This window comes from Setaria italica, chromosome III, assembly GCF_000263155.2.
Source record: "Setaria italica strain Yugu1 chromosome III, Setaria_italica_v2.0, whole genome shotgun sequence".
Lineage (NCBI taxonomy): Eukaryota > Viridiplantae > Streptophyta > Magnoliopsida > Poales > Poaceae > Setaria > Setaria italica.
In genome coordinates, this window is record NC_028452.1 from 48,552,396 (window position 1) to 48,567,834 (window position 15,439).

At 49.4% G+C, this 15,439-nt stretch overlaps 2 protein-coding genes across 2 annotated transcripts; one reads left to right on the forward strand and one right to left on the reverse strand.

Annotated features, from left to right (window-relative positions):
- Window positions 1–8,408: 8,408 nt before the first annotated feature.
- Window positions 8,409–9,059, forward strand: LOC105914039. Its single transcript, XM_012844611.1, has one exon. It carries the CDS (start codon window positions 8,409–8,411, stop codon window positions 9,057–9,059), a length of 651 nt encoding a protein of 216 aa, XP_012700065.1.
- A 2,802-nt stretch (window positions 9,060–11,861) lies between these two features.
- Window positions 11,862–12,689, reverse strand: LOC106804213 (retrovirus-related Pol polyprotein from transposon TNT 1-94). Its single transcript, XM_014804881.1, has one exon. The coding sequence runs from the start codon at window positions 12,687–12,689 to the stop codon at window positions 11,862–11,864; it is 828 nt and encodes a 275-aa protein (XP_014660367.1).
- Window positions 12,690–15,439: the final 2,750 nt, after the last annotated feature.

Genomic DNA, 15,439 nt, shown 5'->3' on the forward strand with positions numbered 1-15,439 from the left:
TATGCCCTAGAGGCAATCATAGAGATGATGATATTCCATTTGTATCCATGATTTGTATGTTGTGTTCATTGAATATCCATTGAAGGCTACTTGAATTGATTTGCAATTATGTGAATTGTATGTGAAACTCTTTACTTGTATGGTTATTTTAAAGTTGTCCCTAGTCGGAGTTCATGTGAGGACACACATGAATATTAGACTAGCACATGTATTAGTTGATGACTATGTTTCACAAGTCATGGACATGGAGATGTTGAACTAATAATGTGGACACATGTGGAGACATGTGCTAGGACTGACCCAACACGAGAAGTAGTTCTCTCTTTAAACAACATATACGCTTTGTCCTTAGACCTGAGATTGTCACATGTATTCTAGATGTGGATCGACCTACTTAGGGGCTATCAAACGCTACGCCGTAACAGGGTAGTTATAAAGGTAGCTTTCGGGTTTGTCAAGAAGCATGCTATGAGACATGGTCAATGAAGATGGGATTTGCCCCTCTCTGATTGAGAGTGATATCTCTGGGCCCCTCGAGTGATCGGATCCGAAAATGCATGGCCATGCTACGTACGGTTAAGAGTTAACCTACAAAGGGATTCCGAATCACAGGATCGAGAAAGAGCGGTCAGCTTGAAGCTAGACCAAATATCGTGAGGCAAAAGGAATAGAATGTATATTATGTTGTGATGGTTCGTCTGATATGATCTTCGTGTGCGTATAGGAGTTGGCACGTCTTGCTAGAGGCCGCTACCGACTATTGGGCCGAGTAGGAGTACTCGGGCCATGTCTATACATATCCGAACCCATAGGGTCACACACTTAAGGGGTTGGAAGCCCAATTCGGATCAGAGCCACGACGAGCCGACGACGAGCCGCGGCACCGGAGGCGATCTTGTTGCACGTGGACGAGCTGCTGAGGAGCTGCTGGACGTGATCGACTACGTACGACTATGTGATCGTCTTCACTGCATCGACGCATATCTACATCTTCCGCACCAGTAGTGCGTCGAGTGGTAATCCCGTGATCCTTATACGCAGTTCTTCCTGGTTATACGCGGTAGAAAATCTGAATTGCGCTAGCGTAGCCTACCTCGTATCCCAACAGTGGTATCAGAGCCGTAGCTGCTTAGTTTTGGATTCGGGATGTGTGCATATGGAGATATGCGAGTTTTCCGTTTGATCTATGTCCTGTTTTCGTGCCCTTGCTGCAATGGTAGTGTAACGACATACTCCTACCGGTCGGTTTCCGCCATCGGAGTTAAGTGATACACGTAAATCCAGTTGCAGTGAGCGAAGATCAATATGATTGGTCGAATCGAAATCCAGGGTCATACGCCAGGCGCATTAGATGTGCAATGGTAGATGAGATCTACTGCCGGGGTCGGGATTTTTGCCGCATGCGTATGCTTCGGTAAATCAGCCGTAACTTTTCGGTACGATCTCGGATCGGGGCGAATTTTATATGAAAATTGATCTACAGAAAAAGTTACACATGAAATTCAATGGCTATGCCATTTTTGGCGAGATTAGATTTCCCAAATTCGGCTTGGAAGATGGAGTTTCGGGCCTCCCAAGTTTGGAACGTTAGGGCGCCTAACTCTGTTTTGCAGGATGTATGTATGTATCTTGTGATCAGTATGGCCCCCTTGTGTATGTGATGCATGTGTGTAACTCATTCGTGACCTGCGTGTCGCGCGTACGGCAATACAGCAGGAGCCATATGTGTTGTCATTTTATTATATTTAATGGTCTGCGTACCAATCTGTGATGATCCAAGCAACTATGTAATCTTCATTACTCTTTACTAGCTATTAAGCGTAATAGCATGTTCTAGTTCTTGGAGGACTCATCACCAGAAGAATGGCGCACATGGAACATGGAGATGGAGATCACCATGGTGAACAGATTCTATGGAGATGGAGATCACCATAAGAAAAACAGGCCATACTGTGTCACAACTGTGTGAATGCTATTCTGTTTATGTTTTACTTTCTGCATGCTGTGATGTTAGAAGTAGAACGATCCCTCACAAAGTTTAAGTTAGTATGCCCTCCCAACTAAAAATTGCACCGTCCCATGTCTTGTACAATTAGTGGTGGGTCTATGAAATTAGGGTGCCACTAGTTTTCCTTGACTAGACGGGTTTGTGTCGGACACTTACACGCATAAGGGTTGGTTTGCTTAACAAGGTTATCTTAACGGTTAAGGACCTTGGGGCATAAAGGTTGGGCGCCGAGACATAGAGATGTCACCCAACAACAGGAGTCATATGTGATATGATTAGCAAAAGTTGCTTTCCGATCTACCTTGTTTGCTAGCGGTGATGCTAAAGCTCACTAGTGGACTTGTTAGTTGTGGATCCTGAATCACTAAGTTTCAATAGAGGGATATTGATTTTAGTAGGAGTAGATTCTGTTAAATTAGTTTAATGTGATTTTCTCTATCATGGATACGTTTGTCTTAGTGTATTTTGCATTATTTTGTTGTAGATTAATGGCACCTAGCAGCACTACACCGTTTGCTTTGCGTTCGGTCCTTGAGAAGGACAAGTTGAATGGAACAAATTACTCGGATTGGATCCGTAACCTGAGAATTGTTCTCAGGGCTGAGAAAAAGGAAGATGTTCTAGACAACCCACTACCAGAAGAACCTGCTGATGATGCACCCGCTGCTGCTAAGAATGCTTACAAGAAAGCATGTGATGCTAACCTCGAAGTAAGCTGCCTTATGCTTGCTTGCATGGAACCCGAGCTGCAGATGCAGTTCGAAACAAACCATGAGGCGCACGATATGATCGTGGCACTTAGAGACATGTTCCAAACACAGGCCAGGACTGAAAGGTTCAATGTGTTTAAGGTCTTTGTTGAGAGCAAGCTAGCAGAAGGCGCAGCAGTAGGACCACACATAATCAAGATGGTTGGTTACACTCAACGGTTGGAGAAGCTAGGCTTCCCACTAGGCCAAGAGTTGGCCACTGATTTCATTCTTTCGTCTCTTCCGCCTAGCTATGGGAACTTCATCTCAAACTACCATATGCATGGGACGGAGAAGGGTCTGAATGAGCTGTGTGGCATGCTTAAAACAGCAGAGGCTGACATCAAGAAAAGCGCTAGTACCAGCCATGTGATGGCTATACAGAACAAGCCTAGCTTTAAGAAGAAGGGCAATTCTTGGAAGAAGAAGGGCAAGGCTGGAACGTCCAAGCCAAACCCACCGCCCAAGGTTAAAGCTGGACCTGGACCTGCTCCAGACAAAGAGTGCTTTTACTGTCATGAACTTGGTCACTGGAAGAGAAACTGCAAGTAGTACCTAGCTTCCTTGAAGAATGGCGGAAGTAAGAGTACTTCTACCTCAGGTACACTTGTTGTTAATGTTATAGACAACATATTTCTCGCTGATACAATTATTAATTCTTGGGTATTTGATACCGGATTGGTTGCTCATATTTGCAATTCGATGCAGGGAATGATAAGAAGTAGAAGCGTGGAAAGAGGAGAAGTTGATTTCCGCGTGGGCAATAATGCAAGAGTTGCTGCGTTGACCGTCGGGACGATGCAACTCCACCTCCCGTCAGGATTTATTATGGAGTTGAATAATTGTTATTTCGTTCCTAGTTTAAGTCGAATCATTTTGTCTCCTTCATGCTTGATGAAGGATGGTTATTCATTTGCGAGTGAAAACAATGGTTGTGTGATCTCTAAGAATAATATGTTTATGGCTTTTGCACCCATTGTGAATGGATTATTTGTTTTAAATCTTGATGGTTCACCTGTCTGTAATGTAAGTGCTAAAAGGCCTCGGCCTAATGATTTGAGTCCTACCTACTTATGGCATTGTCGTTTGGGTCATATAAGTGAAAAGCGCATGAAGAAGCTCCATTCTGATGGACTTCTAACTTCGTTTGATTTTGAATCATACAAGACATGTGAGACTTGCTTGCTAGGCAAGATGACCAAGACGCCTTTCACAGGATTTCCTGAGAGAGCAGTAGACTTGTTGGAACTCGTACATAGTGATGTATGCGGACCAATGAGCACGACGGCTAGAGGAGGATTCCAATACTTCATAACTTTCACTGATGATTTTAGTAGATATGGCTATGTCTACTTGATGAGGCACAAGTCTGAAACCTTTGAAAAGTTCAAGGAATTTCAGAATGAAGTTGAAAATCAGCGTGGCAAGAAAATTAAGGCCTTACGATTTGATCGTGGAGGCGAGTATTTAAGCCACGAGTTTAGCAATCATCTAAAGAGTTGCGGAATTGTTCCACAACTTACGCCGCTTGGAACACCTCAGAGAAACGGTGCGTCCGAGCGACGTAATCGAACTTTGTTAGACATGGTTCGATCAATGATGAGCCAGTCGGACTTAGCGTTGTCATTTTGGGGATACGCTCTAGAAACAGCAGCTTTCACACTTAATAGGGTACCATCTAAATCCGTAGTTAAGACACCATATGTGATATGGACTGGAAAGGTTCCTAGTTTGTCTTTTCTAAAGATTTGGGGATGTGAAGTGTTTGTCAAGCGACTTCAGTCGGACAAGATCACACCCAAGTCAGATAAGTGCATTTTCGTGGGATAGCCAAAGGAAACTTTGGGATATTATTTCTACAACCGATCAGAAGGCAAAGTGTTTGTCGCTCGGAACGGGGTTTTCCTAGAGAAAGAGTTTCTCAAAGGAGAAAAGAGTGGAAAGACAGTGCATCTTGAAGAAGTTCAAGATGAGCCGATCGGGCAAGAATCAATGAGTGATGCTAACGTAGCAGAACAAGTTGAGATACCCATGGCAAGAGAAGCACCGCCACAACCACGAAGGTCGGCAAGGCTCCGCGAAATGCGGGAAATATTATTGTTGGACAATGATGAGCCTGCGACATATGCAGAAGCAATGATGGACCCAGACTCCGAAAAATGGCAGAGTGCCATGCAATCCGAAATAGAGTCCATGGGAGACAATCAAGTTTGGAACTTGGTTGACCCGCCTGATGGTGTTAAATCCATAGAGTGCAAGTGGATCTATAAGAAGAAAAAGGACATGGATGGAAATGTTCACATCTATAAAGCACGACTTGTCGTAAAAGGTTTTCGACAAGTTCAAGGAGTTGACTACGACGAGACCTTCTCGCCCGTAGTGATGCTTAAGTCCATTCGGATTATTCTAGCTATAGCTGCATATTTCGATTATGAGATATGGCAGATGGATGTCAAGACAGCTTTCCTGAATGGAAACCTAGCTGAGGACGTGTATATGATACAGCTCGAGGGTTTTGTCGATCCGAAAAATGCTGGAAAGGTATGCAAGCTTCAGAGATCCATTTATGGATTGAAGCAAGCATCTAGGAGTTGGAACATTCGTTTTGATGAAGTAGTCAAAGGGTTTGACTTCACCAAGAACGAAGAAGAGTCTTGTGTTTACAAGAAGGTTAGTGGGAGCTCTGTAGTATTTCTAATCTTATATGTGGATGACATATTACTGATTGGAAATAACATTCCTATGCTTGAGTCCGTAAAGACTTCACTGAAAAATAGTTTTTCGATGAAGGATTTAGGGGAAGCGGCATATATTCTGGGCATTAAGATCTATAGAGATAGATCAAGAAGGCTTATAGGTTTAAGCCAAGATACTTACATTGACAAAGTGTTGAAGCGGTTCAGCATGGAAGAGGCAAAGAAAGGGTTCTTGCCTATGTCACATGGCATACATCTCAGCAAGACTCAGTGTCCTTCGACTGCTGATGAGCGGGATCGCATGAGTAGAGTGCCATATGCCTCGGCTATTGGATCTATCATGTATGCAATGATAAGTACTCGCCCAGATGTTTCATATGTGCTAAGTATGACAAGCAGACACCAATCTGATCCAGGTGAGAGTCACTGGACAGCGGTGAAAAACATTCTTAAGTACTTGAGAAGGACTAAAGATATGTTCCTCGTCTATGGAGGTGAGGAGGAGCTCGTTGTAACAGGTTACGCCGATGCTAGTTTCCAAACCGACAGAGATGATTCAAAGTCACAATCAGGATTTGTGTTCACATTGAATGGTGGTGCTGTTAGTTGGAAGAGTTCCAAGCAGGAGACGGTGGCCGATTCTACGACAGAAGCCGAGTACATCGCGGCTTCGGAAGCCGCGAAGGAAGGTGTTTGGATAAGGAATTTCCTCATTGAGCTTGGTGTGTTCCCGAATGCGTCCAGCCCATTGAATCTCTACTGTGATAATAATGGGGCAATTGCGCAAGCAAAGGAGCTAAGGAACCACCAGAAGAACAAACACGTAATGCGGCGATTTCATCTCATTCGAGACTTCGTTAACCGGGATGAGATCAAGATATGCAAAATACACACGGATCTGAACATTTCTGATCCGTTGACAAAACCACTCCCGCAGGCTAAGCATGATGCGCATGTAAGAGCTATGGGTATTAGGTACCTTCTAGATTGACTCTAGTGCAAGTGGGAGACTGTTGGAGGTATGCCCTAGAGGTAATCATAGAGATGATGATATTCCATTTGTATCCATGATTTGTATGTTGTGTTCATTGAATATCCATTGAAGGCTACTTGAATTGATTTGCAATTATGTGAATTGTATGTGAAACTCTTTACTTGTATGGTTATTCTAAAGTTGTCCCTAGTCGGAGTTCATGTGAGGACACACATGAATATTAGACTAGCACATGTATTAGTTGATGACTATGTTTCACAAGTCATGGATATGGAGATGTTGAACTAATAATGTGGACACATGTGGAGACATGTGCTAGGACTGACCCAACACGAGAAGTAGTTCTCTCTTTAAACAACATATACGCTTTGTCCTTAGACCTGAGATTGTCGCATGTATTCTAGATGTGGATCGACCTACTTAGGGGCTATCAAACGCTACGCCGTAACAGGGTAGTTATAAAGGTAGCTTTCGGGTTTGTCAAGAAGCATGCTATGAGACATGGTCAATGAAGATGGGATTTGCCCCTCTCTGATTGAGAGTGATATCTCTGGGCCCCTCGAGTGATCGGATCCGAAAATGCATGGCCATGCTACGTACGGTTAAGAGTTAACCTACAAAGGGATTCCGAATCACAGGATCGAGAAAGAGCGGTCGGCTTGAAGCTAGACCAAATATCGTGAGGCAAAGGGAATAGAATGTATATTATGTTGTGATGGTTCGTCTGATATGATCTTCATGTGCGTATAGGAGTTGGCACGTCTTGCTAGAGGCCGCTACCGACTATTGGGCCGAGTAGGAGTACTCGGGCCATGTCTATACGTATCCGAACCCATAGGGTCACACACTTAAGGGGTTGGAAGCCCAATTCGGATCAGATCCGAGTTGGATTAGGTTTAGAAGTACTAATGGGCCTCGGATCCAGAGGCCCGTCAGGAACCTCTATAAATAGAGGGGTGGGGGCGCCCTAGGGTGAACACCCTTTTGGCGAAACACACCTGCCGCGCCTCCCACACCCTCGCCTGTTGCAACTCGTGGATCTAGCAGTCCGGCTTGCGACGCTTCCTCCCTGCACGTGTGGATACCTTGGAGGTGTTGCGCCTGTAGCACTTGGACGAGCCGCCGACGAGCCACGACGAGCCGACGACGAGCCGCGGCACCGGAGGCGATCTTGTTGCACGTGGACGAGCTGCTGAGGAGCTGCTGGACGTGATCGACTACGTACGACTACGTGATCGTCTTCACTGCATCGACGCATATCTACATCTTCCGCACCAGTAGTGCGTCGAATGGTAATCCCGTGATCCTTATACGGCAGTTCTTCCTGGTTATACACGGTAGAAAATCTGAATTGCGCTAGCGTAGCCTACCTCGTATCCCAACAGCATCCTCCTCCCCATGCGCCGACTCCCCGTCGCACGTCCACACCAAGCGCTGCTGATTCCTTCTCGCCGCGCTTTCCTTTCCCCAGCCAGCAACGTGCCCTTCCGTTGCATGTGCCTGGTCACGTAGAGATTCATTCTACCACGAGCCTCCTTTCCCGTACGTCCTCCAGTTCACCACCAGGACGCCCGCCGACTGCGTCGTTCTGCATTTGATCGACCATGTCGACCTCCTCGACGGAGTCCTCAACGATCTTGTCAACAACGGCAGCGACCTCGCCTCTGTCCAGCTCGCCGTCCGCTCCCTCGGCACTCGACGACTCCGTCGGGTTGATCTTCATCCACCCTTACACCACTATGTCGATCAAGTCACATGTGCCGATCGAGCTCCAGATGACCAACCCTAACTTCAACAAGTGGTCAGCGTTCTTCAGTGCCATGTGCGGCAAGTTTGGGCCACTGCCGCACATCGACGGCTTTGCTCCACCCCGAGCCACCGACCCTACATGGCAGCAAGCTGATGCGTGCGTTCGGAGCTAGCTATTTGGTTGTGTCTCTGATCGAGTCCTTGACCTCACCATGGAGCCAGGCCAAACAGCTCGCGCCCTCTACGTCGCCATCGAAAACCTGTTCCAGGTGAACCGCGCGCCACGTGCCATCTTCCTAAGTCACGAGTTTCACTCGATGACCCAAGGGGACTCGTCCATCGATGACTACTGCCAGTGCATGAAGACCGCCGCCGACACCCTCCGCGACATCGGCCACCTGGTGCTAGAGCCCACCCTCATCCTCAACATTCTGCGGGGCCTCAACAAGCGCTACTCCACCTGCGGTGACAATATTGCTGCGTTGCCTGTTCTCACCTTCGCTAGTGCCCGCAATCAGCTCATCCTAAAGGAGTTGCGATTGGCTAATGAAGACCAAGTCTCAGCATCGACGGCTCTCCTCGCAGCCGGACCTTCTTCCTCGTCCTGCCCTGCCTCTGGTTGCCGTAACACAACTTCCTCCTCTACATCTGCGGGTGGGCAACAGCAGCATGGCAACGCCGGCAGCGGGCAGCGCTCACGGCACAACAAACGCAGTGGCAACCCTGCCGCTGGGCAATCATCTGCTCCACGGCCTACCACCCCCACTGGTTCTTGGGTGTGCATTAACCCCTGGGCCTTGCAACAGGGTGGTGCTCAGCAAGCCGACGGCTCTAGCTGGTGGGTACCTCTTCCACAGCAGTAGGGTGGCCCATCCTGGCATGGTACACCGGGTCTGCTGGGCCCGTATCCACAGCAACAGGCGCATACGGCCTTCGCCCTGCTTTAGTTCTCCTCACCGACACCGTCCTGGGATCAAGCTGGAGTAATCGCAGCCTAGCAGCAGATGTTCGTCCAGGGTGGGATGCCATGGGTGCTTGACTCCGGTGCAACCTCGCACATGTCATCATCTGATCGTATACTCCTCTCTCGCCTTCCGTCATTTCCTTCTTCTATAACCGTAGGCAATGGCACAACCATCCCTGTCACCTCCCATGGTCAGTCCATTCTTTCCACCAATGCATCTGCTTTTACCTTGAATAATGTTCTCGTCGTACCATCTCTGATTAGAAACTTAATTTCTATTCATTAGTTTACTCGTGATAATAATTGTTCTATCGAATTTGACGCATTTGGTTTCTCTGTTAAGGACCTTCAGACCCATCGCATGATTCTTCGCTACAATAGCAACAACGACCTCTACACTTTTGAGCCAGCCGCCACGCCCACAGCCCATGCTCTCATTGCAGTGTCATTAGCTCCTTGGCATCAACGTCTTGGTCATCCTGGTCCTGCAGTCATAGGTACTCTTCATCGCAGATAATTTATTTCCTGTAATAAAGTAGCTCGCTCACTTTGTCACTCATGTCAGCTTGGCAAACATGCACGCCTGCCCTTTAGCACCTCTACTTCACAAACTAGTTCTCTTTTCGAGCTTATTCATTATGATGTTTGGATGTCCCCTGTTACTAGTATTTCGGGCTATTCTTATTATCTGGTCCTTTTAGATGATTTTACTCATTTTTGTTGGACCTTTCCCCTTTGAAAGAAATCTGAGGTGCATTGCCACATTATTGACTTTATTGCCTACGCTTAGACTCAGTTCGCTCTCCCTGTTAAGTGTTTTCAGGCAGATAATGGCACGGAGTCGGACTCAATTCACTCTCCCTGTTAAGTGTTTTTAGGCAGACAATGGCACGGAGTTTGTTAACACAGCCACCACCTCATTCTTGAGTGCTCACGGCATCCTTCTCTGTCTCTCTTGTCCATACACCTCTCTGCAAAATGGGAAGGCCGAATAGATTATTCGCACAATCAACAACTCTATGCGCACCCTCTTGATCCATGCTTCTATGCCGCCCATCTACTGGGCCGAGGGCTTGGCTACGGCCACCTATTTACTAAACAGACGTCCATCCTCTTCTATCCGCAATGAAGTGCCTTATACTCTCCTTCATCGGTGTCCACCTCTTTATGACCATCTTCGTGTATTTGGTTGCCTATGTTATCCAAATTTAGAGGCAACATCCCAACATAAGCTGGCTTCTCGTTCTGCTGCATGTGTTTGCTTGGGTTATCCCTCTTCCTGTAAAGGATACCGGTGCCTCAACCTCTCCACTAAAAAGGTTATTATCTCTAGACACGTAGTCTTTGATGAATCGATTTTCCCGTTTCACCAAACTGCACCTCGTCTGCAGCCAACCTCCTTTGATTTTCTCCATACGAATGTTGATTTGGTTGTGCATTCTCCTACTAACCGTGTGACAGTTCCGTCCTTTCCTAACGTTGAGCAGTCGCCCTATTTTGCGCACGCTCCGTCACCCGCCGACGTTGAGCTAACGCGTCTTGCTGCAGGTTCGCTGGACGGGTGTGGTTTCGTGCCCCCGTCAGGCTCTAGCCCCGCGGCTGCTCCGCTTGACGCTAGTGTCGAGCAGCCGCAACCTATTTCCAGCGGCACTGGTGTGCATGGTATTGTGCACCCATTGCCTACTCGAGCATCTTCATCGACCGTGGGCTGTGCTGCCCTAATTGGCCAGCAGCAGTCTTCCCCTGCAGCTCTGTCTCCAGCTATTGCTGCTGGGCCAACCCAAGCGTTAGGGGCGGTCTCCACTTCCCCAATGCCTGCTGTTGAGCCACGACCAGCACATGCGCTGCCAGCATCTTCCTCGCCACCAGGCCCCTCCGGCCTCCAGTATGCTCGGCGTCCACCGGCAGCTCTGCATGCGCCGCAGCGGCTGCTACGTGCTGGTGCTAGCGTACGTGCAGGCATCCTCCAACCACCTGCTCCCTCGCCTCGACCGATGCAAGGGCCTCCACCACCTCCAGTATGTTGGCCCAGCCCCTCAGCTAACTCACGCAAGGTGAACACGCACACACGAGCACTAGCTCTCGGAGATACTCTGAACTCTCACCAGAAGAAACACGCACGCACAGGGCACTTGAAAAGGGCACTCAGAGCTTTTCCGGCACTGCACAACACTTGTGCCTTTTTTTATATTTTTTCACACACAAACTGATTATATGATCTCGTATTTAAACACACACTAGTAGCCTTGGCCTCTGTTCAGCGATGTGCTCAACCACTAGCCGCAAGAATCGGTCAAGAAGCTAGCTAATCCCTACACTAATGCATCGAACATGCAAAGCAAGATCCAAGGTAACAGCTCGTACACGTTCAACTCCAACGGCCGCCAGAGTGCGCACATATCGCTTCCAGCTCCTAGACGTGCACCACCACTAGGCCAAGCACCTGACCGAGAAAAACCTACACAACTGACTCTGCGTCACATTTGGCACTGCCACTTGGTTGCCGATCCGCTCACTTCGCATCGCCGATCCGGCCACTACACCATGCAGCACACGTACACCACTAACTAGCCAACGACACGTAACGCTGACACACACACACACACACGACACGATTAACAAGTCACACAAATCAACAAGATTAAGTCTAACAATCACCCCCTAATCTTGTTGGCTTTATTCTGCACCTTCGCATTGGGCTTCACAACAGCTTGGGCTCATTATCGACGTCCGCCACGACGAGTTGCGCCACACCGTTCTGCACTTTCTTCTCCACAGGACACTCATCAGCGAAGTGTCCGAACTCACCACAGTTGCGGCAGTCGATCTTGGACTTGTCGAACTTGCCGCGGTACTTCTTCTCACCGGTCTTGTTGCTGTTGCTATTGGAGCCATTGCTGCTCATTTTCTCTTGAGCAACCATGGCCTCCCACTCGGCACGCGTGAGCCGTGGCTCAGCACATGTGGCCAACAGCTGCTGCTCCACCTCCTTGTCACGACGCCGCCCCTTTGAAGACTCCTCGAACGCCCTCAAGCGCCCAATCGTCTCCATCACCGACATCTCCTCCACATTCCCCCATTGCTCAATGGTGCTGATGAGGGGTCCGAACTTATCGGGAACAAAATGCAGGAGCTTCTCGATGACTGTGATCTCCTCCACTTTCGTGCCGAGAGAGCAAATCTCGTTCACGATTGTGGTGACCTTCAAAGCAAAATCATTATTTTTTTCGGAATCGCCCATGTACATACCAGCAAGCTCCCTCTTGAGGGTTTGTACTCGGGCCTTCTTGACGCGCTCTTCACCGACGTGCATATCCTCGAGAGCTTTCCACACCTTCTTCACCTTCTCCTCCTCAGAAATGGCTATTACCACGGCCTCCGGCACAGCTTGGACAATGGCGGCGAGAGTTATTTGGTCCATCTTCTCATCAACCGGACTTTTGCTCTCCACAGCCGCCCACACACCTTGTGTGCGCAAGAAGATCTTCATCTTGACAGCCCATACTCCGTAGTTGTTCTCCGCGAGCATGGGGTAACTGTGACGACCGGCCCCAAATCTCCCAGGTTGATCTTTATCCTAGCCCCTGATCATCTGTCTAGTTTGCCGCGCCTGAAAGTTCAACCTTTCGACCGGTCCCGACCCCTGAGACCCGACCCCTCCTCGCCTTGCTTCGGTTCCGACCTCGCCAAAACCAGCCCACCGTCGGATCCTTCTAACTCTTTCCCAAACGTCCGTTCTATCTGACCGGTGGACCCGCGAGATCTTTTTCCTCCAGATCTTCCGCGGCAGGCGCACTCGAGTTGCATGCTCGCTTCAGAGTCTCCCCGCTGCGTGGCTCATCTTCTCCGACGCCCGCCGCTCAGCCTCGTCTCTGACCCGCGACCGAATGGATTCTCGCGCCCCCTTCCCCAATGGTAGCGGAAGCCCCTCTGCAACCTTTCTGCAGCACCTCGCCTCCCGCGCCCATCGTCACACCGCCAGATCCCGGCCGCAGAGCCCAATGTTGCCCGTCTTTTCCGTCACTTCGAACACAGTCGCGCCGCCTGGTCTTCGCTACCCGACGATTCCTCCTTCGCCAACCTCGACCACGGCAGCGACAGCTCCTTTTCCCCGCCCTGTCAGAAGCCGCCCGACATTCTGTTGCTCCACGCTCGCCCGCACGCCCGCGGCTGCATGTCTTTTCACCTGTGCGCCCTCGATTCTAGCGCCGTTAACCCGGTCGCGTCCATCAAATCTTCCGCACGGCGACGCCCGCCTCCGCCAAATCTCAACCACCGGCATACCCGCTCCTGCGCCGCCCTGACGCCAGAACCCAATGACCGCTGGCGTCATCTCCGAAGTCCTGCACCACCGCCCCCGTCCCTCAATCGCCGCCCAGGCAGAGCACTCCATTGCTTCTTCCCCGGCCTTCGCGCCGCTCCCCTTCTCTCTCTCGCGCGCCGCTTCCCTTCCCCGTCCCAGCCGCTATAAAAAAGGGAATGCGCAAGCCCGCCGGAGTTCCCTCCGCCATTGTTGCCTTCCGTCACCTCTCTTGCTCCCTGCTCAAGCTCCTAGCACCACACCCTAAAGTTCTTGAGGAACTCTCCTCTCAGCTCCCCTCCGTTTTCCCCAAGCCACCCAGCCGCTTGCTCCTCCGTGCTGCGTAAAAGCTCACTTGTGATCCACAAGAAGCACCGCCGCCGCCGGAGCACTGCCGGTCTTAGCCGTTGTTCAAAGCCTTAGTCCCTCCGCCCAAGTCTGCTTCTTCCCGACCCCAAGCTTTCCTTGTAGGAAGAAGGTAAGCTGCCGACCCCAGTCCGCTTCGCCCGACCCCTCTTATCCGCCCAACCCCGGTTCCGTCTCGCCCGACCCTATCTGTTTCGCCGACCCTTATCCGCCTCGCCCGAGGGCTCGGCTGTGATCTTTTTCTTCAACCCGAGGGTGTATGTGTAAAACTTAGGAACCCTTCAGCGCTTGCGTCTGAGGATCCCTAGTATACCACATCCTCTAGTTCAAAGATCAGATCACAAGTTCCTTTCCAACCCTCACCTCTTGATCTCCACTAGCTCCTTTGAACCTCCCCACCCTCCTGCTCTTTGTCGCGAGTTTCTGGGCTTAGGCGAGCAAGTGTTGCTGTTGAAATAACCGTCTATGCTAACTCTTGCATTGCATTCGTGTAGAGCTGCGCCTCGCCGACGGCTTCTACGAGCTACACCCGGCGCCAAAAGACGAAGCTGTAGCTGAGCTCCTGCTCCCAGAAGCCGAAGCCACCCCCGAAGTCGAGCAGTTCTCTTCCTCTTTGCTCGAAGGCAAGCCCCGGTTGCATGAAAACCCTGCGTTGTTTTCCAAACTTGCGCATGCCTTCCTTGAAATATGCTTGTGCATTTACGTATAGGAGTTGTTTGAAACCCTAGATGCATGACCTAGTTTCCTATGATCTGAGCACTAGCTGTTGGACCGAGTAGCTGCTTGCTTAATTAGGAGACGGTAAAAGCCGAGTGATTCCCTGTCACTCGCGAGTTGTAGGAGTTGGATGTCTACCCTTCTGTTATAACTATAAGGACGATGGACGGGACCAGGGTTTGGGTAACTCTTTGGTGGTCGGATGGTTGCTCCGTCTGTCTATGAAAACTTGCTAAGGCCCGACAGTGGTGGTGTTCGTGATCAAGTGTTTGAAAGTACTAGCCTCATACTTAGTATGGGATGAGGAAGCCTAGTACCGGATTGAACCTAGACGTGAGCGGTCGCCCCATTATTCTTGGAACGGAGTTTCCCCTGCTGGATGTCGCACGTGGTGGCATGCGTGGTCACAGAACGGCAGAGGCCGGGTCTGTGGAACCTTGCACCAAAGGAAATGGGCCCGACACGGGTTAGGGGATTGATGGGGAAGGCCGACACAGGAAGCGACCTCCGGGTGCGCGGATGTCGTGAGGCTAGGTTCACCATGCATGGTTAAAGAACTCGAATCGATTCGTCTGCCTCTCACAGTTTGAGATTGCTTGATCGCTATGTCACCCTGAGTAAATGAGGAATCTGATGATGACATGGATTTGTTGATATACATACCTTGTTTGGCTCTATGATTGCTTAGAATAGGTTGCAAAAACCTAGACTGGTTAAAGAACTTAGAATCGGAGATAAAACTTGAAAATAGGGTTTACTTAGTGCTTTTGGCAAACAAACCTCTCAGCCCAAAAGCCCTGCATGTCTAGAATGGTGGAGTAGTTTTACTCCTGTCGGTTAAGTCTTGTTGAGCTTAGTAGCTCAGCCTTGTGTGGCTCCTATTTTTCAAGTGAAGT